Raw genomic sequence first — 26,298 nt, forward strand, 5'->3', positions numbered from 1 at the left:
AGGAGATCTACTATTAGTTGATTATCCTATTGAGGATACATTATTGGGAACAGTAACTACTGTAAAATACCTCAGAGTAACCATTCAGAGAAACCTAAGGTGGAATGACTGCATAAAACAAATATCGTGAAATGATCGTGACAAGAAAATAAGACAAATTGGATGTCACATGAAGCTTTACCAACCGTCTTCCTTCCCACATTCCATTTGTGAATGGAACAGAAAAGGGGCGAAATAACAGTGCTACCAGAAGCTCCCCTCACCACATGCCTAAGGTGACTTTCAGAGTACAGCTGTAGATGTAGATACATGAGTATTAAGCCCTGAATGACACCATGCAAAGTTTCCTTGATGAATTTCATATACTCACTTGTAAAGCAACCATAATCATAGGGTGGGACCCACTATTTCCCTGGGACCAATTGGCGGTGCAGTGGTGGTTGGGGGACTCACCCCACATTTAGAGCATTCTTCTTCTTACATCACCAACTGAGTGATACAAAGGGCAATGAGCTAACAAGGAGGAAGAATTCCACTCATGATATATCCACCCACTCACTCACCCACCCACCCACCCACCCACCCACCCACACTCCACACTCTCCAAATATCCTACAGATTGTTTTCAGATTACATTATTATGTTTGCTGGATGTAACTGGACACACGTGGACCAAACATGTCATGCTTGTGTACAAAATCAAGAAGCTCCAGTCTAGTGTTTTGCCCTATGGCCTATGTCACATCACCTAGGGCAGACGGCAAGGTGAACCATTTCAGGGAACAATGCGATTGTTTATAGAACCTGTGTTCTTAAATTTTCCTTATGTGGCACAGATGTCTACAAAAACAAAATATGTCATCATCAGTGTCCTTGAGACTGTTTTCACAATTGACAAACCTCCTCACATTATTATTAAATACAATGGTCCCAGTTTAGCTCTTCTACATTTCAGCTGTTTTGTTAACAAAATGGAATCACATACCATATCACTCATACCCACGACACTCACTCCTATTTCAAAATAGTAGACAATGAGCTGCATTTCTTTGAACTTTTTCAGTGTCTGCTGTCTGGTAAAGATCCCATACCATGCAGACATATTCCCGAAGAGAACAAATAATCATAGCATAGGCAGCCTTTTTAGGAGATATGTTGCATCTTCTAAGTGTTCTGCCAAAATAACTCGGTCTCTATTTCGCCTTACCCACATCATTTTCTACATAATGGTTTCAATTTAAGTTGTTCATAATTGTAACCTGAGATATTTATCTGAATAACAACCTTTAAATTTGTGTGATTAATCATATAACCAAAATATAACATCACCCCCCTTTTTCTGGGATAGGGGGCTGTACTCATGTGTACTTCTTACTGTTCAGGGTTAGCATTTTTTTATTGGTCAAGGTCAATAGCTATAAGGGGCATTCAATAAATAATGCATCATGTTTTTTTTCCTTAGCAAATTTTGGTTAAGAAATTCTGAATTTGCTGTGGGACATCATGGAATATTCCAGCTTCAGTCCCTATAGTTTCATGAAGTTCCAAAAGGTGTCGATGCCACACATGACCAAATTGGCATCTGCAATGGGGGTGTGTCCCAAGCAGAGAGTTGCATTGAGATTCTTTTGACAGGAAACCATAGCATCACAGATATTTTATAGGTGCTTGCATAATGCCTACTGAGACTTGGCAGTAAACAAAAGAATGGTGAGTCATTGGGTGAGGTGTCTATCATCATCACAACGAGGTCGAGCAAACCTGTCCGATCTCCCACATGCCAGCAGGCTGTAGACCGTTGTGACTCCTACACTGCTACCTTCACAAAACTGAAGAAATGACTTCGCTGTATTCATCACCATGAAAATGTAAATGATCTTCCACTCCTCCATGAGAATGCGAGGCCTCAGACATGTCTGTGTACCTGAGAGATGCTCACAAAACTTTATTGTACTTTACTTCCTCATCTACTCTACAATCCGTATCTCACATCTTCAGACTTCCATCTGTTTGGCCCAATGAAGGTTGTACTCCATGTGAAGCAGTGTGCATATGGTTGGGAGGTTATCAATGCAGCAAGACATTGGCTCCAATGTCGACCAGTAGAATGACAGCATGCAGTCATACAAGCCCTCTCCCAGTAAGGTTGCGTAAGGCCGTCACACAGAACAGACATTATGTTGAAAAATAGGCTTATGTAGCCAAAAGAGGATTAACATGGTGCACTGGAATTCTGAATAAAACCAACTAGCTTTCAGAAAAAATGTGTTCCATTACTTATTAAACATCCCTCATACTTTTAGCACTATACAGATATCTTGTCTAAATCATTGTGCAATTTGTTTTGATCTTCTGATGACTTTAATAGATGGCAAACAAAAGCATCATCTACAAACAATCTAAGAGGACTGCTCAGATTGTCTCTTATATCTAACATTAAGAACAGCAGAGGGCCTATAATGCTTACTTGGGGAACATCAGGTATCACTTCTGTTTCACTACATGACTTTTCATTCTTTCCATCTGTCATGTTTTTCTACACCCAAAATAACCAATTTTTTCACTGAATTTCATCTTTTTTTCATTATGTTTACCTAGCAATATGTAGTGCCAACTTGAAAATCTCAAGTTATTGTTCAGACCAAATTTCACTGGAATTTATTGTTCAGGTTCTTATTTCAAGTGGTTTGATTCCATTTAAGTAAGCAATTTTCAGTAGGGACTGTTAAGTTACAATTAACTGAAGTTACATACAAAAGTACCATGAGTTAGTACTTATATTTGAGAATGACATCTCATACTAACCCACTTGAAAGTTAAGCATCTCAGTTTTCCTGTATAGTATTTTATACTACCAAAAACTAATTGCCTCTCATAATAATTAAATTTGAAGCTCTCAAGCAGTACTATTTTCCATCACAGACTATGTTAAAATTGCTGTTAGATTCGAATTTTAACTACTTACTATTGCCACCTTAATTTTTCTGTATCATCGGACATACAGCACTGATTAATAGTTTTATCCATTTTGCTTTTCAATATGGCACTCATTCATAAAAATGAGAGGAATCATAACACAAATGACATATAGCATTGATATATTTTTATAAATTTGTAGGCAGCAATATTTTCTGTAGTCCAAAATTCTACCGATTCTTTCAAGTCATTGTAGTAAATGAGTGAACTTAGCAAGGAATAATATACAAGTTAATGTCAACTAAATATATGGTGTCATGTATATTTTTGAACACCACAGTCCACACTTGGGTGAACATTAAGCTTCAAGGCAACGGGGAAGAGGTGCTACCCAGGAGAGGCTATGATGAATTACAAGCCAGTAACATCACAGACAGAGATGATACTTCACACGCACCCAAGATAATTAGAAGCTGCTTGTGGGGAAGAGTGTCAAAAGTCCTATGGAAACCTATCAATATGGAATCAACTTGACAACCCTGTTAACAGTACTCATTACTTCATGTGAAACTAAAAACCATTTGTGTTTCACAAGAACAATATATTCTGAATCTGTGCTGGTTATGTGTCAACAGGAACAAAGTTTATGTTCCAAAATTATATTGCAAATCAGTTTCAATAACATGGGTCTACAATTCAGCAGCTTACTTCTATTTCTTTTCTGGTGTATTGATGTGATCTGTGCAAATTTCCAGTTTTCAGATATGGATCTTTCCTCCAGTGAGCTGTCGTATATTACTGCTCAAAATGAACCTACTTCATCAGTATATTATGAATGGATGACTTGCCTTTATTAAGTGACAAATTTCTTCACTACACAGCGGGTATCTATTAAAAAAATCTTTCTTATTGGCAGCCATTTTTTATTCTAATTCTGGAATATTTATTGCATCTTGTATAGTGAAGGAATTTATGAAAACTGTGTTACATAACTCTGCCCATAGGTATAGCTCAGAGTAAATACAATTGCAGGTTTCTCCTTCACTAACTGTACACAAGTTTAGTTCACTCCACCCTCTGTGGAGACAGGTTGTTGCTCATTTTGGTCCATTTGGTCTGTAGCAGACACAATAACCACTAAATTTAAAAACTGAAAACATTAATCACTCATCCTTTTTCATTTACAACACGTTTCTGGAGAACGTAGGGCCAGATAGATGCCCATTTACTTGTTTTTCAGTAATATTAACATAAAATGTCAAAGTGGAGTGTTGAAAAAAAAAGTGGCACAATATGCAAGAGGCAGATTATCAGTAACATTCTTCAGTAGAGAATAATATGGTGTTAGTATCAATCAAGCCCAGGCAATGATGAGCATAACAATTAATCAAATGCTAGAAAAACTGCTAATGTCTGCTTACCAAGTGCAATACATCCCACTTGTTCCAAGGCTGATTATCATGGTCATAGCCATACCGAGCCTCCTCAAGGGCATATCGCACGATCAGACCATGTAAAGGAGTGTTGCCTAAGGAGTCTGGCTCATTAATCAGCTCTCGTAATCCATGATCCAGCAGCAGCTTACATGTTTGCAAGGTATCTTCTGCTGATTTACGTCCAATGAGGAACACAATATGTAAGACTGTCATCTGCTGCGTTGCTGTCCTCACTCGAGTCTCTGCGCCGCAACTGTAACAGGAAACCCATTTTAACATCAGACTTGGAGTATACTGTTGTCACCCACACTGATTCATCCACTTGTCTAAAGTCTCATTTTTATATACACTACGTGATCAAAAGTATCTGGACATTTGGCTGAAAATGACTTACAAGTTCGTGGCACCCTCCATCAGTAATGCTAGAATTCAGTATGGGGTTGGCCCATCCTTAGCCTTGATTACAGCTTCCACTCTTGCAGGCATACGTTCAATCAGGTGCTGGAAGGTTTCTTGGGGAATGGCAGCCCATGCTTCATGGAGTGCTGCATTGAGGAGAGATATCAATGTCGGTCGATGAGGCCTGGTACGAAGTTGGTGTTCCGAAAAGTTCCAAAAGTGTTCTGTAGGATTCAGGTCAGTCCATTACAGCAATGTTACTGTCGTGTAACCACTCTGCCACAGGCTGTGCATTATGAACAGGTGCTCGATCATGTTGAAAGATGCAATTGCCATCCTCAAATTGCTTTTCAACAATGGGAAGTAAGAACATCCTTAAAACATCAATGTAGACCTGTGCTGTGGTAGTGCCATGCAAAATGAGGGGTGCAAGCCACCTCCATGAAAAAAACGGACACACCATAACCCCACCCCCTATGAATATTACTGTTGGCACTACACACGCTGGCAGACGACATACACACGCTGGCAGATGACATTCACCAGGCATTTGCCATACCCACACCCTGCCATCAGATCGCCACATTGTATACTGTGATTCGTCACTCCACACAACGTTTTTCCACTGAGCAATCATCCAATGTTTATGCTCCTTACACCAAGCAAGGTGTCATTTGGCATTTATGGGTGTGATATGAGGATTATGAGCAGCCGCTCACCCATGAAATCCAAGTTTTCTCACCTCCTGCCTAATTGTCATAGTACTTGCAGTGGATCCTGATGCAGTTTGGAATTCCTATGTGATGGTCTGGATGGATGCCTGCCTATGACACATTGCAACCCTCTTCAACTGTCGGCAGACTCTGTCAGTCAACAGACGAGCTCGGCCTGTACGCTTTTGTGCTGTACGTGTCCACCTTTCCGCTTCACTATCACATTGGAAACAGTGGACCTATGGATGTTTAGTAGGAGTGTGGAGATCTCACATGCAGACGTATGACACAAGTGACACCCATCACCTGACCACATTCGAAGTCCGTGAATTCCGGGGAGTGCCCCATTCTGCTCTCTCACGATGTATAATGACTACTGAGATCGCTGATTTGGAGTACCTGGCAGTTGGTGGCAGCACAATGGGCCTGATATGTAAAACATATGTTTTCGGGGGTGTCCAGATACTTTTGGTTACATAGTGTAGATATCTTAATATTTTAACTTTCACATAAATATGGCATGAAGATAGACTACCCATCAACAACACTAATCAGGCATTGAACAGAAAACAGGTGTACACAAAGTAGTAAAGATTTGTGCTGAGTTGTCAAATGCTCAATGTTAGTCAAAGGATAGGGCGAGGGCGGGGGCAGGGCGTGTGGGGTTGGGGATGGGGTGGGGATGGGGCGGGGGCAGGGACAGGGACAGGGACAGGGGGTGGGGGAGGTGGCGGGGTTGGGGGAGTTGGAATGGGAGTGGCACTGATGTGGGGTGGAGGCAGGGGTGGGGCTGGCACTGGAATGGGCGGGGTAGAGGCAGGGGTGGGGCTGGGGCTGGCTCTGGGGTGGGGGGTAGAGGCAGGGGTGGGGCTGGCTCTGGGGTGGGGGGGGGGGGTAGAGGCAGGGGAGTGGTTGGGGGCGGTATTGGAGGGAGGTAGAGACAGGGTAGGGGCTGGGGGTTGGCGTAGGAGGCAGAGGCAGGAGCGGGGATAGAGGGTAGGCGGGTGTTGGGGCTAAGGGTGTAGGGGCAGGGGTGTAGGGGGTACGTGTATAGGCATGAAGGGGTGTAGTGCTGTAGGTAGGCAATTTTAGACCTATTTGTATGCCAGCAGTGTTTGCTTAAGTAATTGAAAAGGTCGTGTATCTAAAAATAATTGATCATTTCATTCCACATAACTTTCTGTCAAATGTACATTTTGGTTTTAGAAATGGTTTAACAACTGAAAGTGCCATATTATCTTTTCTCTGTAAGGTACTGGACAGACTAAACAAAAGGTTTCAAATGGTAGGCATCTTTTTCGATTTAACTAAGGTGTTTGATTGTTTTATCACAAAATATTGCTATAGACATTGGGCCATTATGGAATACAGGCAGTACCCAGCAATTGGTTCACCTTTTATTTCAAGAAGAGACAGCAAAGGTCATTCTTCATGGTACTGAGAATGGCTATGATATGGGGTCCAAGTGGGCATGGTTACATGGGAGAAGGAGGGAGGGAAGGGTCCCCCAAAGATCTCTGCTGAGGCCAGTTGTTTTCCTTATTTATATAAATGATATTCCTTCTATACTGAAGAGCCAGAGAAACTGGTACACCTGCCTAATATCACATAGAGCCCCCATGCGCAAGCAGAAGTGCCGCAACAGGACATGGCATGGACTCGACTGATGTCATTAATCCTGCAGGGCTGCCCATAAATCCGTAAGAGTACAAAGGGGTGGGATCTTTTATGAACAGTACCTTGCAAGGCATCCCATATATGCTCAATAATGGTCATGTCTGGGGAATTTGGTGGCCAGTGGAAGTGTTTAAACTCAGAAGTGTGTTCATGGAGCCACACTGTAGCAATTCTCGATGTGTGGTGTGTTGCATTGTCCCACTGGAATTGCCCAAGTCTGTTGGCAATCACAATGTGCATGAATGTATGCAGCTGATCACACAGGATACTTATGGACTTGTCATCTGTCAAAGTTGTATCTAGACATATCAGGGGCCCCATATCACTCCAACTGCACCCCACACCATTACAGAGCCTCCAACAGCTTGACAGTCCGCTGCTAATGTTCAGGGTCCATGGGTTCAAGAGCCTGTTTCTATACCCACACATGTTCAAGCGTTCAATACAATTTGAAATGAGACTTATCCAACCAAGATACACATTTCCAGTCATTAAGAGTCTAATATCAGCACTGAAAGGCCAAGGTGAGGCATGAAGCTTTGTGTAGTGCAGTCATCAAGGTTACATGAGTCAGCCTTTGGCTCCAAAAGCCCATATCGGTGATGTTTCTTTGAATGGTTCGCATGCTAACATCTGCAACAATTCAAGCTGAACAATTCATTCTTCATTGGTCCCATTCTATCAGGATCTTTTTCCGGCCACAGTGATGTTGGAGATTTGGTGGTTTACCGGATACTTGATATTCACAATACACTCGTGAAATAGTTGTACTGGAAAACTTGCTTAAATCTTGATAACCAGCCATTACACAGCAGTAACCAATCTAACAAATGTGGCAGACCCTTGTTGTCTTATATAGCCATTGCCAACTGCAGTCCCATATTTTGCTGTTTACATATTTCTGTATTTGAATATGCATGCCTATACCAGTTTCTTTGGTGCTTCAGTGTAGTACTACTAGTGATTCTAAAATATTTCTGTTTGCTGATGACACTAGCTTGGTAGTAAAGGATGTTGTGTGCAACAATGGCACTGTTTCAAATAGTGCAGTTAAGGACATAATTTCATGGCTTGTATAAAATAAAGTAATGCTAAATCACAATAACGCTCAGTTTTTACAGTTTCTAACACAAAATTCAACAAAACTTGACATTCTATTTACACAGAATGGGCAAATGATTTGTGAGAATGGACAGACCAAATTTGCAGGTATGCAGATAGATAGTAAACTGTCATGAAAGCCCGTGTTCAGGATCTTCTTCAAAGACTTTATGCTGCCATTTTTACTATTAGAACAGTAACTACAGTTAGTGATAGTCTGATACGAAAAGTAGTCTACTTTGCTTATGACATATGGTACTATATTTTGAGGTAAATCTTCTTAATCTCAGAGGATACTGCAGAAAGGTGTGCAGTTGTCTGCTGTATCCATTTTCAGTAAGCTGCCACAACAATTCAAAACCTTAGCAGTAATCGAAGTCCTTTCAAATCTAAACTGAACAGTATCCTCATGGGTCACTCCTTCTATTTAGTTGAGGAGTCCCTTGAAAAAATTAAACTAATTACTATGTTACTTTGTTGATTGTCTTTATATATACTTATAGCTTGTCATTTTTTAGGATTCATAAACTTTTTTTGTTTGTTGTAGCTTTTCTGTTGTGATTTCAGGTACCGACATATTCCATGACCCTGGAGATTTGTTCCTCAATTTTGGTCCTATGGAACTAGATGTGTAAAATAGAAAAAAATAAAGAAATAAAATGATATGAGAGCTTTGTTGAACACCCTAATACACACAGCCAGGACATCATCAGACAATGACCACCTTGACTCCATTGACTAGTTTACCATTTTATATGAGTGGCACCATTGCAAATTGTGCCTGTCAAATGTAAACTCTGTGTTGGGAAGGTGCCACCACAGCATTTGCCATTCCTGTGACATCATGATGATGTAAGCTACCAAGTCACATGATGTCTTCTCGTCTCACCAGTTACGTGAAAGGTGGTCTTCACTTATGACAATGGAGGTTGTCAGTGGGGATCTGATACAAATCTGGCATGGTAAGTTAACTGAAAAGTTTTTTACCTTCAAATCAGGTGATTATATTATTAGAAAACCAACAACTTTTAAAAAATCCATACTTCTCCTTTTACTCTAAATGAGGCGCCTGTTTTATTTACTGCCTCATAATAAGCCCTTGTATTAACTAATTTCAGAGAAAGCTATCTATACACTTGAAATGTTAAAACCTGTTATTATGAAATGGGTGTGAACTAGAATTTAAGTCCTCAAGTCTAAAAATTCTGATAAATTACAGAAAGTGTGGCTAACAGTATATTCATTTAAACAATGGAAACTCCAGGATGGAATAATGACTATATTCTGAAAAGGAAAGATTGCTACTCACCATATAGTCGAGATGTTGAGTCAGAGACAGGCCCAATAAAAAGACGGCTAAACGAGTAAGCTTTCGGCCAAAACGCCTTCTTCTGAATTATAGGGGAAAAAGAAAACACACACATGCCCACTGTCTCTAGCTCCGAGGCTAGACTGACCTCAGCAACCAGAGACAGTGGTCATGTGTGTGTGAGCTGCATTTGCTTGTTTGCGTCTCTCTCTCTCTCTCTCTCTCTCTCTCATGTGTGTGTGTTAGTTAATTCAGAAGAAGGCTTTTTGGCAGAAAGCTTATTTGTCTAGCAGTTTTTTTTTGTTGTGCCTGCCTGTGACTCAACATTTCCCCTGTATGGTGAATAGCAATCTTTCCTTTTTTAATACCATTGGCAGTTATTTCTCTACTTTGTTTTTGAGTATGTTTTTCAATTCCCTGTCTGATATCTACCAGCAACGTTCCACACACTGCAGCACATGAGTATATAACTCCATTCTGAGACCTAGAGAGGGGAGCATTGTCTAAATGAAAATTATTTCCACTTCTGGTGTTGCGGTTGTGAATTGCAGATTTCATCCTAAATCCACTCTTGTGATTACCTTCAGACAGCATATGCATTGGTACAAAAGTGTAAGAACCCCTATGTTGTTGAAGATGCTTCTGTAAGCCTTATGGTTATCATCTTTACACGATATTCTTATTGCACGCTTCTGCATAATAAATATTTATTTCACCTAACGTTAAATTATGATGCAGGGCAGTACTGAGAGAAAGAGTGCAAAGTATGCTAGCAACCCTGTCTGCAGATCAACAAAATTAAAGAGATTTCAATGTGTAAATCAAGCTGAAATGAGCTTTATGGTAAACTTATCCCTACGCTTGTGCCACCTCAGTTTATTATCTGATTGGCTGCTCTGAAATTTTACATATAGAGTTTGATCTCTATTTCTAGTAATCATAAGTAGCACATGAGAAAACTTACAATACAAGAAAGCAGAATTTTTTTTTCCACTTTTAACGTGTTTATCAGCAATAATCAAATTCTTCCTTCTTAAGATAAAAGTTGGCAATCCTGTTTGCATGTCATAAGATTTGTTTATAAGAAACATTTTAGTAATCTTGTTCCACAATTCTCCTTGTCTGAAAGGATGTGTTGGGTCGCTTTATCAGTGTATTAATGACATTATCAAACATCACATTTGGAAAGAGTCCTTCAGTGTCTTTGGAAAATCATTTATTTAGGACAAGAATAGGTGCAGGCCAGGTATCAAACTTTCTGAGACACGCCAAATTTAGTTTTATTCTTGTGATCCCCTGTTCCATCCATGAAAAAGGGATGCCTTTGATACAATAACATTTTATTTTACCAAGTAAAATATTATGATCTAGACAATCAAAGGCCCTAGCAAAGGGACAATGGGACTGAACAATATGGAAATAAAGTAGATGGCAGATGGACTTTAATGATGAGTGTGGACAATTTTAGACTGTTATTGTTTCATTTCAGGGTATATTATGAAGTTCATAGTGTTACTGCAGCATTTTCAATTCGAGAATGAACATATAACAAGAGAAACACTGCACTAGAGTTGAGAAGGATGTGAAAGATTATTAACACTTCTAATAACTTTCCTGCAACATCCTCTGGGTCTATGGTTCAGAATGATTTTCTCTTCTATTGGTGCATATACATCTTTGTTTTACTACTTATTGTTTCTATGTGCTGCTTTATCTTCCATTATAAAATTTTAAAATCATAAAAACTGGAGATTTAATTATTTTCATTTTGGTTTCTGTCCATATAATCCCAATGTCGGAGTTTATAATTGGTAATTACAAGCTCTTCATCTGCCCCTAATGAGAAAAAATGCTTTCTTTCATGGTGAAAGTTTTGTCCTTCACATTGTTTCTCAGGCACTTTCATCTCCTCACTCACTTAGAAAAAAAAAGAAATCAGTAAGTCCTGAAGGATAAACAAATATCATCAAGAAATCTGTAGGGAAAGACATACACCTAAAGCATTAAAAGCTGCCACTCAGTGCTTCTACTAATAATTTCACATTGCAAGACCTGATGAGAAGAGGCAGCAAACCAGTTTTGTCACAAGCTACTACCAATCAATAAAGTACAACTCATGAGTTCCATAGTCTCATTCATACAAAATCAACAGAGTATTTCCATGCAGCAGCAAAAGTTCATAGATTTAATAATACTGAATGCTTTTTGAACAAAATAATTTTGAGTATTGGACCATGTAATTATAAATTACTAAAGGACTTAAACTGCCAATGTTTCGACCGACTTGCTGCAGTCCTCTTCAGTGCAGTTCACTGCAGTGAACTGCACTGAAGAGAACTGCAGCAAGTTGGCTGAAATGTTGGCAATTTAGTTGCTTTAGTAGTTTACAATAACGTGGTCCACTAGCTGAAATTATTTTATTCAGAATGACAACAGCCATGGAAGACTGCAAAAGTAATACTGAATACTATCTTAAAACATTAAGAAAAAATAAAGGTCCAAATTCATAAACATTGTGCTAAAGTGTTCTACGAACAGCAATCAACACTTCAGTTCAAATGCTTCAATGCTTCTGCAAGTTAAAGAAATAATGAATTGTAAATAAGTTTTAACTGTTGCCTGTGCACTGCCACTTTGCTCTTATGAGTGTGTTTAAAAAAAAAGGAGGAAATTTTATTTTCGTGAAATATATATTTCTATTACATGTACAAGAATATATCATTTTTTGACATTTTCATCCTCCTTCACTTGACACTTCTCAAACTGCTGCACCAACTTTTTATTGCAACAGAACAACTTTTTCGTGATTTTAGTTGTATGGGATTAGACCATGTTCTAAAGCAGGATGTTCCACAGATATGCTTTCTCAGCTGGCTCGCACTCATGTCACAGCAGTCAGCACCCAGCTGGCTTGCAGCAACTAATGATGGGGAAGGAGAGGTGATGGTAACGGAAGTGAGTGAGTAATCAGAATGAGATAGTTTCATAATTGAAACTGTAGTCAACTGGTCTAATTCTATGGCTGCTAACATCACGTTATGCCAAGATGTATCACTTTGGAGTGACTCATTAATGTGTTCCACAGTAAATATCAAAACTTTCATCTTGTTTAATATTTTGACAAAGCGAAGAACATGGGGCTGGGAAGCATAACATGCGATATTTCTTATGATTTGTGCAGCCTCTGATGGAGTCCATTTTGTGACAAAATTTAAATTGAGCTAACTTGCACTTCATGATCATTTTCTTTAACATTAACATTAAAACACAGTATGTAAATGAAAATTACTTATTTTGTTCTCACTAAAGCAGCCATGTGTGGTAGCACTTCTGGAGCACTGCCCATTGAAAGACAAGCTTTTATGTTGAAACCTGTCAGTGAGCTTCTGTGAATAGATTTTGTTCTCTTCATTGCAGAAAATACTTGCTGACATAAGCATGTAGATCCAAACAATAACATAATCACAGCTGGAGACTTGTAAAGTTGCAGAATTTTATGTTGAGAATAAGTCTCACAAAATTCTACCAGACTAATTTTATTATGGTACTTATCACACATCTGGCTATTGTAGCTCAATTTCCACACTTATCAACATCAACCAAAAAGGGAAGTGTAAAGGCTTTCAAAATCCCAGAAATGAATCTAAAATTCATGGGTCAGTTCAGTAAGTATATTTTGATACTGTTCAACATTCCACTCTGCTCCAATGTTTCCATTTCCTAGCTGTCTATTCCAAAATGGAGTTTCATCTGAAAGTCCTGAATGCAGACATATATTTATGCAATCAACATGTTTTTACTTTGCAAGGCTAAATCAAAACAGTCATACGGTTGCATAACATCACAGAGGAAGGACAAATCTACTATCCACTGTTCATTTTTCAGTTCTGCAACAGGCTTACAATTTAAGTCTGTAAGTTTTCTCTCTTTCGCCCCGTAGTTAAAAAAAAAAAAAATCTCTCAAGGACTTTACTCCAACTCTGCCAGCATGTTTCACTGTTATATGGCACATTGCCATAGCTGCTTTCCATATGTTCTCAAAATGGCTTGAACTGGCAGTGTTTGAAAGCATGACTGCAGAAGAAATTTGTTGTCCAAGTCACTACAGTCATTACTTCCCTCATGTTTATGTGGCCACGTTCGCAGCATCGACACCAGAAGTAAACACAACAGCCATAAAATGGCGACAATATTCAGGGCCAGTTTAAGGCCCAAGGGAAACAAGCCGCTGTTTGGTGTGCCAAGCTGAGAAGGGTTCCAGGGGTGCCACAGCTGTAAAATAGCCATATACATAGTGTATCATAATTAGTAGAAAAACTAATCCATGCAAAAGTGTGCAAGGAGAAAGGGGGAAGAGAGGGACAGCAAATGACAAGTTGTTTGTGTGGAAAAATGTTGTTCTGAAACCAACCCTGACAATACTAGAGTCTGCAGTTCTTTTCTGTTGATGTGTTAAAGTACTTGTTATGTATTTTAATATTAAAGTCATTATGTTTTATGTCCTCATTTTACAAAAAGAAACAAATTGCAATACAGTTTTACATATTTTACAGTAAAGCTAAAAGTTACATTAAGTTTTGCCTTATACAATTTTAAGCCCCATGTTAAAACTGTTTTTATCAACACAACTGCCCATATTATTATTTTTATAGATTATTATTTATGAAATGATTGTAAGTTTACTTTGAATTTTAAGATGACATGTCCAGTCGCATTTAACACCACCTAATGGCCACAAATTGTTGTTTAACATACGCTGCCTCATTAAACAGCAATAATTCATGGTACAAGTGTAAATATGAGCTGACAAGATGCAGTGTATTGAGAAAATTTAGAGGATCAGCATTTGAAGCTGAGTGACAAACGATTCTACTGCCGTCAACGTACATCATGCATAAGGACCACGAGAAATTAGGGTTCACATGGAGGCATACAGTCAGTCACTTTTTCTTCACTACATTTACGATTCGATTGGAACAGGAGAGGAAATGACAAGCAGTTGTACAGGGTACCGAGAGAGAGAGAGAGAGAGAGAGAGAGAGAGAGAGAGAGAGAGAGAGAGAGAAGAGAGAGAAGAGAGAGAGAGAGAGAGAGAGTCAACAAATAGGTCTGCAATTTAAGCATGTTACCATATAGCTTTCCAGTTTGGCAAAGCATTCTGCAATTTCACTGAAGGAGTGTTTATAAAGGCATGTTTATTGCTTGCATCTGAACATACAGTGTTTTCTGTTACTGGCATACAGTCATTCTATGAGTCCATGATCATTGTTACTAGTCAATATAATTGTCCATCTGGATTGTTATTTAGACAATGGAAGCTCCAGGTTGGATTATCAACAACAGGAAAAAGATACAATGTTGCTCACCATAAAGATGACTCATTGAATTGTCTTTGATTCTATAAATGTATTATTGTAATTCTTGTAGAAATATTAAATCTCATTTGTTACATTTAACTGACAGATCCCAGTGCTGGCTGTGGCTGAAACATATTATGGTATATATTTTTTAAAATGAAAAATATAGATAGAGGTTAACAACAAAGATGACCCTTACAGTTGCAGACAGTCACAATGAAAAGGCTGTTATGCATTGCAGTTTTCAGACAAATACTTCTACAGCAAACAACACCCCCCCCCCCCCCACACACACACACACACACACATCCAAACAAACAAGCACACCTCACGCACACAACAGTTACAGTCGGCAGATCTGACCGGAATGCAACTATAATATGAACAGCAATCTGGAGTGGAGGAAGAGGGAAGACGGGAAGATAGCATAGTATGGGTGTGTGTATGTGGAAGGGGGGGGGGGGGGGGGAGCGATTTCTGTCTGGCGTAGTGTGCAGGGACTAGGGATTTCCAGGCAAAGTATCAGGTGGTGAGCTGTGGGGAAAATATGGATAGCAGAAAAGGACATAAGCAGGGAAGGGGATAGGACAGGCAGGTACAACAGCAGAGGGTTGCACACAAAGAGAGTGAGGGAATGTGAAAATGGGGAAGGTGACAGGATGAGGGGGGCAGACACTGTTGGGTGAAGGCTAGGAGGAGACTACGTTACTGTAGATTGAGGCTGGTATAATTTCGGGAACAGAGAATTTGTTGCAAGAATAACTCCCTCTGTGCAGTTTAGAAGTGCTGGTGGTGGATGGAAGGATCCAGATGACTCAGGTAGTGAAGCAGCCAATGAAAAAGGGATGTTATGTTCAGCTCCTTGTTGTGCCACAGGGTGGTCTAATTTGTTCTTGGCCAAAGTCGGGTAGGGGATGGTCATCTGGTTGATAGACATACCAACATAAAAAGCTTCACAATGGTTGAAGCAGACAACATGACTGCTTTCACAGGTGGCCTGGCCTTTGATGGGATAAGATACACATTTGACATGACTACAATAGAAAGTGCTGGATGGGTAAATTGAGTAGGTGTTGCACCTGGGTCTTCCACAGACATATGAACTCTATGGCAAGAGGATGGGATTGGGAGCTCGAGATGGACTAGAATGCTGTGGAGGTTGAGTGAGCGAAAGATCACCATTTTAGGAGGGTTGGGAAGGATCTTGGGTAGGATGTCCGTCATTTCAGAGCATGATATAGACAATCAAAGCCCTGAAGAAAGACGTGGTTCAGTTATTCCTGTCCTGGGAGGCACTGGGTGATGAAGGGGACAATCCTTTGCAGCTGGTTCTTTAGGGTGGTATAAGGATTGAGCGTGTGTGGGAAAATGGCATGGGAGATGTGTTTACAGACTAGGTCTCTGGAATAGTGCCCGTTTGTGAAAGCTTTGGTGAAACCTTCAGCATACTGTGAAAGAGAGTTCTTGTCATTGCAGATATGCCATCCCCGAGTTGCAGATATCCTGCCCCCGAGTGGTAAGGCTGTTTGGGAAAAAGAGACAAGAACTCTCTTTCTCAGTATGCTGGAAGTATCACAGAGGTTTTCACAGACAGGCACTATCACCCCAGGACCTAATCAGCATAGAGATTTCCCATGCCATTTCCCCATCTATCTCCATGCCTGAAATGAGGGACACCCTATCCAAGATCCTTCACACTCCCAATGTGGTGATCCATTGCCCACACAACCTCCACAACGTCCTAGTCCATTCCTACGCCACTCCCAATTCTAACCCCTTGCCACAGGGATCATATCCTTCTGGAAGATCCAGGTGCAACACCTACCCACAGAATCCCCACCCAGCAGTTGTTATTCCAGTCCTGTCACAGGCTTATCTTACCAAATCAAAGGCTGGACCAACTGTGAAGGCAACCATGTTACTAAGAAGGCTTTGGCTGAAAGCTATAATGTGTAACGGTGTTTTCGATGTGCCTGTCTGCAATGCAATGGGTCATCTTTATGGCAAATAGCAATCTACCTTTTGCCTGTTGTTGGTAATCCAACCAAAAGTTTCCATTGTCTAGTGAACTAGTGGCAATGATCCTGGACTCATAGAATGACTGTATACCAGTAATAGAAAACACTATATGTACAGATGCAAGCAATAAACAGACCTGTTTGTTGAGTGTCTCTCTCTCTCTCTCTCTCTCTCTCTCTCTCTCTCTCTCTCTCGGTACCCGGTACAACTAATTGTAATTTCATCTCCTGTTCCAATCACAAATACAGCAAAGAAAAAACGATTGTGTGTACGCCTCCATGTGAGCCCTAATTTCTTGTACTTTATCTTCATGGTCCTTATGCATGATGTATGTTGGCGGCAGTAGAATCGTTTGGCACTCAGCTTGAAATGCTGGTCCTCTAAATTTTCTCAATAGTGCTTCTCGAAAAGAACATCACCTTCCCTCCAAGGATTCCCATTTGAGTCCCTGAAGCACCTCTGTAACACTTACATTTTGTTCGAACCTACTTGTAACAAATCTAGCAGCCCGTCTCTGAACTGCTACAGTGTCTTTCTTCAATCTGACCTGGTAGCATCCCAAACACTCTATCCGAACTCAAGAATAGCTCACACCAGTGTCCTATATGCGGTCTCATTTACAGGTGAATCACTCTTTCCTAAAATTCTCCCAATAAACCGATGTTGACCATTTGGCTTCCCTACCACTGTTCTCACATGCTCGTTCTGCCTCATATCGCTTTGCAATGTTAAGCCCAGATATTTAAATGACTTGAACTGTGTCAAGCAGGACACTAGTAGTAATAGTGCATCCAAACATTACAGGTTTATTCTTACCTACTCATCCACATTAACTTACATTTTTCTAGATTTAGGACTAGCTGCCATTCATTATATCAACTGGAAATTGTGTCTAAGTCATCTTGTATCCCGTCCTATTGTCACTCAACTTCAACACCTTACCGAACACCACATCATCATGAGCAAACAACTGCAGATTGCTGCCCACCCTGTCTGCCAAATCATTTATCTATACAGAGAACAACGGTGGTCCTATCATGCTTCCCTGGGGCACTCCTGATGATACCCTTGTCTCTCATGAACACTTGCCATCGAGAAAACATACTGGGTTTTATTATTTAAGAAGTCTTCGAGCCACTCACATATCTGTGAACGTATTCCATATATTCATTAACAACCTGCAATGGGGCACTGTGTCAAATGTTTTCCAGAAATCTAGAAATATGGAATCTGCCTGTTGCCCTTCATTCACAGTTCTGAGTATATCATGTGAAAAAAGGGCAAGCTGAGTCTCACACGAGAGATGCTTCCTAAAACCACGCTGATTCATGGACATAAGCTTCTTAGTCTCAACAAAGTTTATTATATTTGAACTGAAAATATGTTCAAGAAGTTAGGAATATTGGTCTGTAATTTTGTAGGCCCGTTGTTTTACCTTTCTAACACACTGGAGTCACCTGTGCTTTTTTCCAGTCACTTGGGACTTTGCGCTGAGCGAGAGACTCACGAAAAATGCAAGCTAGCTAAGGTGCCAATGCCACAAAGTACTCTCTGTAAAATCGAACTAGGATTCCATCCAGACCTGGTGATTTATTTATTTTCAAATCTTTCAGTTGTTTCTCTACACCATGTACGCTTATTTCTATATTGTCCGTAGAGGAGTTTGTCCAATGGTCAAATGATGGTATGTTTGTATGGTTCTCCTGTGTGAACTATTTTTTGAATGTGAAATTTAAAACTTCAACTTTCATTTTGCTAGCTTCAACTGTAGCACCAGACTGGTCAATAAGTGACTGAATAGAAGCCTTAGACCCGCTTAGCAATTTTACATACCACCAGAATTTTTTTGGGTTCTCTGCCAGATCTTCTGCTAAGGTGCGACAGTGGTAGTTGTATGCTTCATGCGTAGATCTTTGCACATATGCACGGATCTCTACTAACCTTCACTTGTCGTCATTTTTGCATCCCCTTTTGAACCTAGAGTGTAACAGCCCTTGCTTCCTCAGCATCCACCAAATTTCATTATTAAACCATGGTGAGTCTTTTCTATCATTTATCCACTTACTAGGCACGTAACTCTCCATACTACAATTTACAATCTGCTTAAACTTTGACCATTATTCCTCTTCATCCATCTTACTGGAACTAAGTGATGTCAATTCACTGTCTAAGTGAGATGTTAGTAACTACTTATCTGCTCTTTCTCACAGAAACACTCTCCTACCCTTCTTGACTGATTCATTGACTTTTGTAATCACAGTTGCTATAATGGCATCATGATCACTAATCCCCATTTCTATACAGACATTTTTGATAAGTCCAGCCTATTTGTAGCTACAAGGTCTAAGGTATTTTCACCGCATGTGGGCTGCCAAGCCAGCTGCTCAAGACAATGTTCAGAAAAGTGTTCAAAAGCATTTCACATGACTGTACCTGTACCTCCCGCAATGAATCCATAGACATCCCAGTCTACACTCAGCAGGTTAATGTCGCCTCCAACTACTATTGCATGATCTGGGTATTTACACACTACTGACTGTAGACTTTCTTTGAATGATTCTAGAACTGTCACAGCAGAGTCGGGTGGTCAGTAAAAACATCCAGCAATTAACTTAGTTTCATCTACACCTGTTATATGCAACCATGTAACTTCACTGTCATTCTAACCTTAACCTCAATAGAGACAATGTTTTTGTCACCTGCAATGAACACTCCAATGACCTCTAACCAGTCTTTCAAATATATGTTCCTTGACTCGCAAAATATCTCAAAGTTTTCTACTTTGGGTTTCTGCCAGCTCTCGGTCCCAAGGATGATCTGAGTGTGAGAACTTTCCTGGAAGGCAGTAAATTCAGGAACTTTATTACGAATAATTTGACAGTTTACAAATAAAACTGTGACAGTTGAAGTGTCTTTATTCTGAATACTGTTTGACTTCCCTTCCTGTGAAAGAACTGGCTAGCACTCATCAGTCACCTCAAACTATCGCCTAACTTAAAAAACCCTCATGCACTCTCAACAAGTACTCCGCTACCCAGTTACCTGCTTCCTTTTTGTAGTGCACCCCTGACCTACCAAGGGGAGCCTTACAAATTCTTACACAATAACACAGCCCAAGAAATCTGCAGCCAAGACTGCCACAGAGTCAACAAATCTTTTGATTGAGACCCTCCACATAGCTCCAAACCAAAGGACCCTAATCAACTTAGGAAACGATGCTGCAAATTGCGAGTTCTACTTGCACCCTATGAGGCCAGCAGTCTTCCTTACCTCTGCCAGCCACCTGCACAAACTGAGGATCACCTCAGAACCCATGCGACAGGCACCGTTGGTGCCGAAGTGAGCCACAACTTGCAGAGAACTGGACCTGCACACTTGATAGCCACTGGAAGGGCCACCTTCACATCTCGGATGAAGCCCCCGGCAGACATACCAATTGCACGTTGGCTTTCTTTACAGCCCTGAAGACATTCTGCCTAAGGAGTTACATAATGTGCCCAACACTGGAGCTCCCAATAACTAGAAAAACCATCCCCCCATGTACTTGCTCAGCTGTTGCTGAAGGAGCAGCCACCTGTCCACTCACAAGGTGAATAGGCAAGGCCAGGTGGCTCTCCGCCTTGAGCAATGCGAATGTATTATCATCCGCCACTCACTCTACTGACACTGAGGATCCACCATGTCAGGTGCACTAGGAGGTACCTCGGAAGCAGAGCCCATGGGCAAACAGGTGACATGTGATGTATACCATGCAGAATGCCAGATTCTCTGCCACAACTACACCCCGAGGTAGCATCTTGAAGGTGACTGACCGTAGCCAACAACACATTCAGCTGTTCGTGAATTGTGGCCAGCTCCTCCCATGTCTGCACACAGCATGCACACAACCTTTCCATCCTAGCAAGACTAACTGAAGTGAATTATAAAAACAGACAATCCTAGATATGAGATTTGCTACCCCCCAGATGTGTCAGCAAAGTATGCTGATGCATTATATGTTGAAAACACTGAAAAGGATGAACACTTAACTTGCCGCTCTGCAGATGCACTCATATCACAGCCGAGAGCTGGAGCCTGACCAACTGGCTTACTAAATGAACAAATGGTTGCATTCAAAACGAAACAAATGATCACCTATTGCACTACATACTGAATAAATTTACACTTACAAAAACGCAAGATGAACCCTCTTAAACAGAAAAATATGCACAAAATTTTATAAATATATTAGGTGGAAAACACAGAAAAGGATAAACACTTAACTTGCCTCTCTCTAGACATACTCGTCATGTACATATATACGAAAATTATTCAGACACACACTTCTTTCTCTGCCTCCACCAAATGGATAATTTCAGTCACAATGATTAACAGTTCTTTCCTTGATTTTTGTACATACACTAACTGATTTTCAGTTTCCAAATGTCCATAATCTCTTGCATGGAAGCCTTTGCAATGTCACTGTGAAATGAATTTTTTCATGGTGTTCAGAGCTTTGAAGCACAATAGATATCTCAAGACACCATCAGATGATGTTGATGATGATGAGGTCCCATACTCCGAGGAGCGTAGGGAACAATGCGGGAGACCCGCACCGCCGACTAGGCAAGTACCAGGAACACAAAGGCATCTTACACTGACATGTTGTACATTGATGTTGGTGTGTCTTACCTTCACTTTGAAGTTCCTAATCTGGCCATCATGCTACTTTTCACTGATTTAAGCGCTGCGCTGTAAGCATATAAGCTCGTATTTACGGTTATGCTGAACCTATCAACAGTCATTCCTCTGATGGCACTACATCGTTTGCACTTACCTTGTGCTGTATAACGATGTCTGACCACCCCATTTTACCGCAAACACTCTCTTCCCAGACAGTATATGAGCGTGAATGCTCTTGCTCGCCTAGCCGCCTTCTGAACAGATCTGGTCTAAGGCATGTTTATGAGCCTAACGCTTCTCTTCCTGAAGCTGAAGACACCTTGAAAGGCTATAAAGACTTAATTAATTGCTATATGGACTTTTCAACATGCTGAGACTATTTCTGTTCAAACAGCAACTAATAAAGTCTTTATATCCTCTGAAGATGTCTCCAGCACTGGGAGATGAAATGTTAGACACAGATACATGCCTTAGGCCATAGCCTAATGTTTATACAACTAAAATCACCAAGAATGTAAAGCTCAGCCATGAAATCCTACATGATAAGACCAATTTCTTTATTCCAAAACAAAAAAATGTTTTTGGTTTTGTCTCAAAACAAGAATGGACTACTTTTTTGACCTCATTACCAAAATACTGTCTTCTCAAAGTAGCCTGCAAGTGTCCATGCACACGTTAATCCAAAGTAGTGGGGTTGTATGGGTGATGCTGCAGAATTGAAATTTCATTTTCTACAACATAACAGATTTTTTGCTGTGTTGTGAGGATGAGAGCATGTGTTTGGATCTTAAGAGCACTCAATGGCAAGGTTATCAGCGCACTTACACTCACTAAAACAAATTTATTTATTTACTGTTCCGTGGGACCAAATTAAGGAGAAGTCTCCATGGTCATGGAACGAGTCAATACATGAAATTATAACATGATAGTAGAAACAGATAAAATGAAATATAAGAAACATATTCAGGAGACAAGTCGTAAGTTTAAATAAAGAAAATCAACAATGTAACACTGGAATTTGCGTAATTTTTCAGCTCTTCCAGGAGCTCCTCGACAGAATAGAAAGAGTGAGCCATGAGGAAACTCTTCAGTTTACACTTAAAAGTGTTTAGGCTACTGCTAAGATTTTTGAGTTCTTGTGGTAGCTTATTGAAAATGGATGCAGCAGAATACTGCACTCCTTTCTGCACAAGAGTCAAGGAAGTGCATTCCACATGCAGATTTGATTTCTGCCTAGTATTAACTGAGTGAAAGCTGCTAACTCTTGGGAATAAGCTAATATTGCTAACAACAAATGACATTAAAGAAAATATATACTGTGAGGGCAATGTCAGAATTCCCAGACTATTGAATAGGGTTCGACAAGAGGTTCTTGAACTTACACCACATATAGCTCGAACAGCCAAAAATACCCTTTTTGAATCAGAAGAATTACCCAAAAAAATAATACCATACGACATAAGCGTATGAAAATATGCGAAGTAGACTACTTTTCGTGTTGAACTGTCACTTATTTCAGATACTGTTCTAATGGTAAATAAAGCAGCATTTAGTTTCTGAACAAGGTCCTGAACATGGGCTTTCCACAACAGCTTACTATCTATACGAATGCCTAGAAACTTGAACTGTTCCGTCTCGCTTATAATATGCCCATTCTGACTGATCAAAATATTGATTCTTGTTGAATTGTGAATTAGAAACTGTAAAAACTGAGTCTTACTGTGATTTAGCATCAAATTATTTTCCACAAGCCACAAACTTATTTCATGAACTACATTATTTGATACAGTTTCAATATTACACACAAGATCCTTCACTACGAAGGTGGTCTCATCAGCAAACAGAAATATTTTTGAATCACCTGTAATACTAGAAGGCATATCATTTATATAAATAAGAAACAGCAGTGGCCCCAGCACCGACCCTTGGGGAATGCCCCCCTTAACAGTGCCCCACTGGGACTGAACATCACTACCACTCTCAATATTGCGGAGAATTACCTTCTGCTTTCTGTTCTTAAAGTAAGAGGCGAACCAATTGTAAGCTACTCCCCTTACTCCATAATGGTCCAACTTCTGCAGTAATATTTTGTGGTCAACACAGTCAAAAGCCTTCGTTAAATCAAAGAAAACACCTAGCAATCGCAACCTTTTATTTAATCCATCCAAAACCTCACAGAGAAAAGAGAATATAGCATTTTCAGTTGTTAAACCATTTCTAAAACCAAACTGTACATATGACAGCAAATTATGTGAATTTAAATGCTCCAGTAACCCTGTATATACAACCTTCTTGATAACTTTAGCAAACACCGATGGCATAGAAATAGGTCTAAAATTGTCAACATTATCCCTGTAACCCTTTTTATAAAGTGGCTTCACTACCGAGTACTTTAATCGGTCAGGAAACCGACCACTCCTAAAGGAAAAGTTACAGATATGGCTAAGTACGGGGCTAACATACATAGAACAATACTTCAGTATTCTGCTAGATGCCCCGTCATATCCATGAGAGTTCTTGGTCTTTAGTGATTTAATTATTAACTCAATCTCCTACTTGTCAGTATCATGGAGGAGCATTCCAGGTAACAGTCTCGGAACACTTTTTTCTAAGAGTGCTATATGATTCCCTGTTGGGACTAGGTTTCTATTCAGTTCACCTGATATATTCAGAAACTGTACATATATGTGACTTATCAGTAACGGACATTCCCACTACGCACTGATCCTATATCCTCGACCTGTCTCTGCAGACCAGCCGCTTCCTTTACGACTGACCATACAGTTTTAATTTTATCCTGAGACTTAACTATTCCATCTGCATACCACATACTTTTTGCCTTCCTAATAACATTTTTAAGCACCTTACAATACTGTTTGTAACGGGCTGCTGCATTTAGATTTTGTCTGTTTCTAACGTTTTGATATAATTGCCACTTTGTTCTACAAGATATTCTTATCCCTCTAGTCAGCCACCCAGGCTGCCTGTTTGTGCTAGTACCCTGTTTTGAACGTTCTAACGGAAAGCAACTTTCAAAGAGCACGAGGAAAGTCTTGAGGAAAGCATTATATTTATCGTCTACTGCAGGCTGTTCCAACCGAGCTCCAAGGAGCCGGAGCACTCCGGAGCGCTCACTGCGGCAGCTCGGAGCCTGCGTGGAGGGGGAAAGCGAACTCACTGCCCCCTGGCCGCATGCAGCCGCAACTGATGCAATAATCCGTGTTCAATGACAGCTATGACTACCCACGAGAGCCCTGTACCTCTATTGGAGGATACCTTTCTATTCATTGAGAGGGATGGTCGTCCGCAATGTCTTGTATGTCATAAAGTATTTAATTCTGCGAAGAGGTACAATATACAACGACATTATACACGTCTTCACGCAGCTACAGGGTTGCTCACGTCATTGCGACGAGTGGCAAGCCATTTTCGGTGGGACCACTCATAAAATCGTGCATGGTATCAGTTGCAGCATGTTTGTTTCCAATGGAGGTGCAGGCAATTGAAGGGGTTTGCCTGTCGAGGCAAACAATGTCTCGTCGAATCCTGGACATGCCAGCGGATTTAGAGGCACAGCTCAGGAAAAAGGCGGAGAGCTTTGATGCTTTTTCGCTAGTGATTGACGAAAGCACCGACATATCGGACTGTGCTCAGCTTGCAGTCTTTGTGCGTGGTATCGACATGGAGCTGCAAGTAACTGAAGAACTCTTGGATGTGGTACCACTCGATTACACCGCAATGGGACGTGATATTTTTGAAGTTGTTTGTGAATCAGTGGACAATACGAATTTGCCGTGGGATAAGCTCCATTCTGTAGCGACAGACGGTGCACCACAAATGATCGGGCATCACTAAGGTTTTGCTTCTCGTTTGAAAAATAAACTCGGGGGCGAATTCGGGAAAGACATTTTGACTCTTCATTGTTTTATTCACCAAGAGGCACTGTGTGCTGAAACAGTAGAGCTAGGTGGCGTAATGAAAGATGTCGTGAAGTGTGTACATTTTGTGCGGCGTCACGGTATGAATCATCGCCAATTCAAAGGATTCCTGAAAGATATGGAAGCGGAATATGGGGATATACCTTACCACAGTACAGTTCGTTGGCTGAGTCGGAGAAAAGTTCTTGATGTTTCCTTTGCCATTCGTGAGGAAATATCTCTTTTTCTCTAAATGGAAGGGGAAGAAATGCGTTGTCTGAAAGATATAAAATGGATATCAGACCTGGAGTTCCTAGCTGATATAACTATGCATCTGAATAATTTAAATCTGTCTGTGCAGGGCAAAGGGCAGCTAATCGTTGACATGCACAACCAGATCAAAGCGTTCATGGAAAAGTTACGTTTATTTGAGAGGCAGATGAGTAATGGAACATTTAACGTTCTTCAATCGTCTTGCTTCTTTAAAACTACCTGAAGGTACTACTTTCAGCGATTACCAAGCAAAGTTAAAGCAGCTCATCACGTCATTTGAAACACGATTCCGAGACCTCACTAGTTTGGAAATGGAACTTAAGGTATTCAGCACTCCTTTTTCAGTTTCCGCCGATGACTTTTCACCGTCACTTCAATTGGAGATTATTGATTTGCAAAATTCAACTTTGTTGAAAGAGACGTACTAGAATACGATGGTATCTTTCATTACAGCAAAAAACATTTCCTAAGCTTCACAACAATGTCGCTCAGATCATGTGCACGTTTGGATCTACGTAT

The 26,298-nt window shown here is 40.4% G+C and overlaps 1 protein-coding gene across 1 annotated transcript in view; it reads right to left on the minus strand.

The window, feature by feature from the left end:
• Window positions 1–26,298, minus strand: part of LOC126203782 (ankyrin-1) — a 185,460-nt gene that overhangs the window by 67,655 nt on the left and 91,507 nt on the right. The window contains exon 6 of the mRNA XM_049938152.1: window positions 4,338–4,605. Coding sequence (XP_049794109.1) covers window positions 4,338–4,605 — 268 coding nt within the window. The remainder of the gene's footprint in view (window positions 1–4,337; window positions 4,606–26,298) is intronic.

This window comes from Schistocerca nitens, chromosome 9, assembly GCF_023898315.1.
Source record: "Schistocerca nitens isolate TAMUIC-IGC-003100 chromosome 9, iqSchNite1.1, whole genome shotgun sequence".
NCBI lineage: Eukaryota > Metazoa > Arthropoda > Insecta > Orthoptera > Acrididae > Schistocerca > Schistocerca nitens.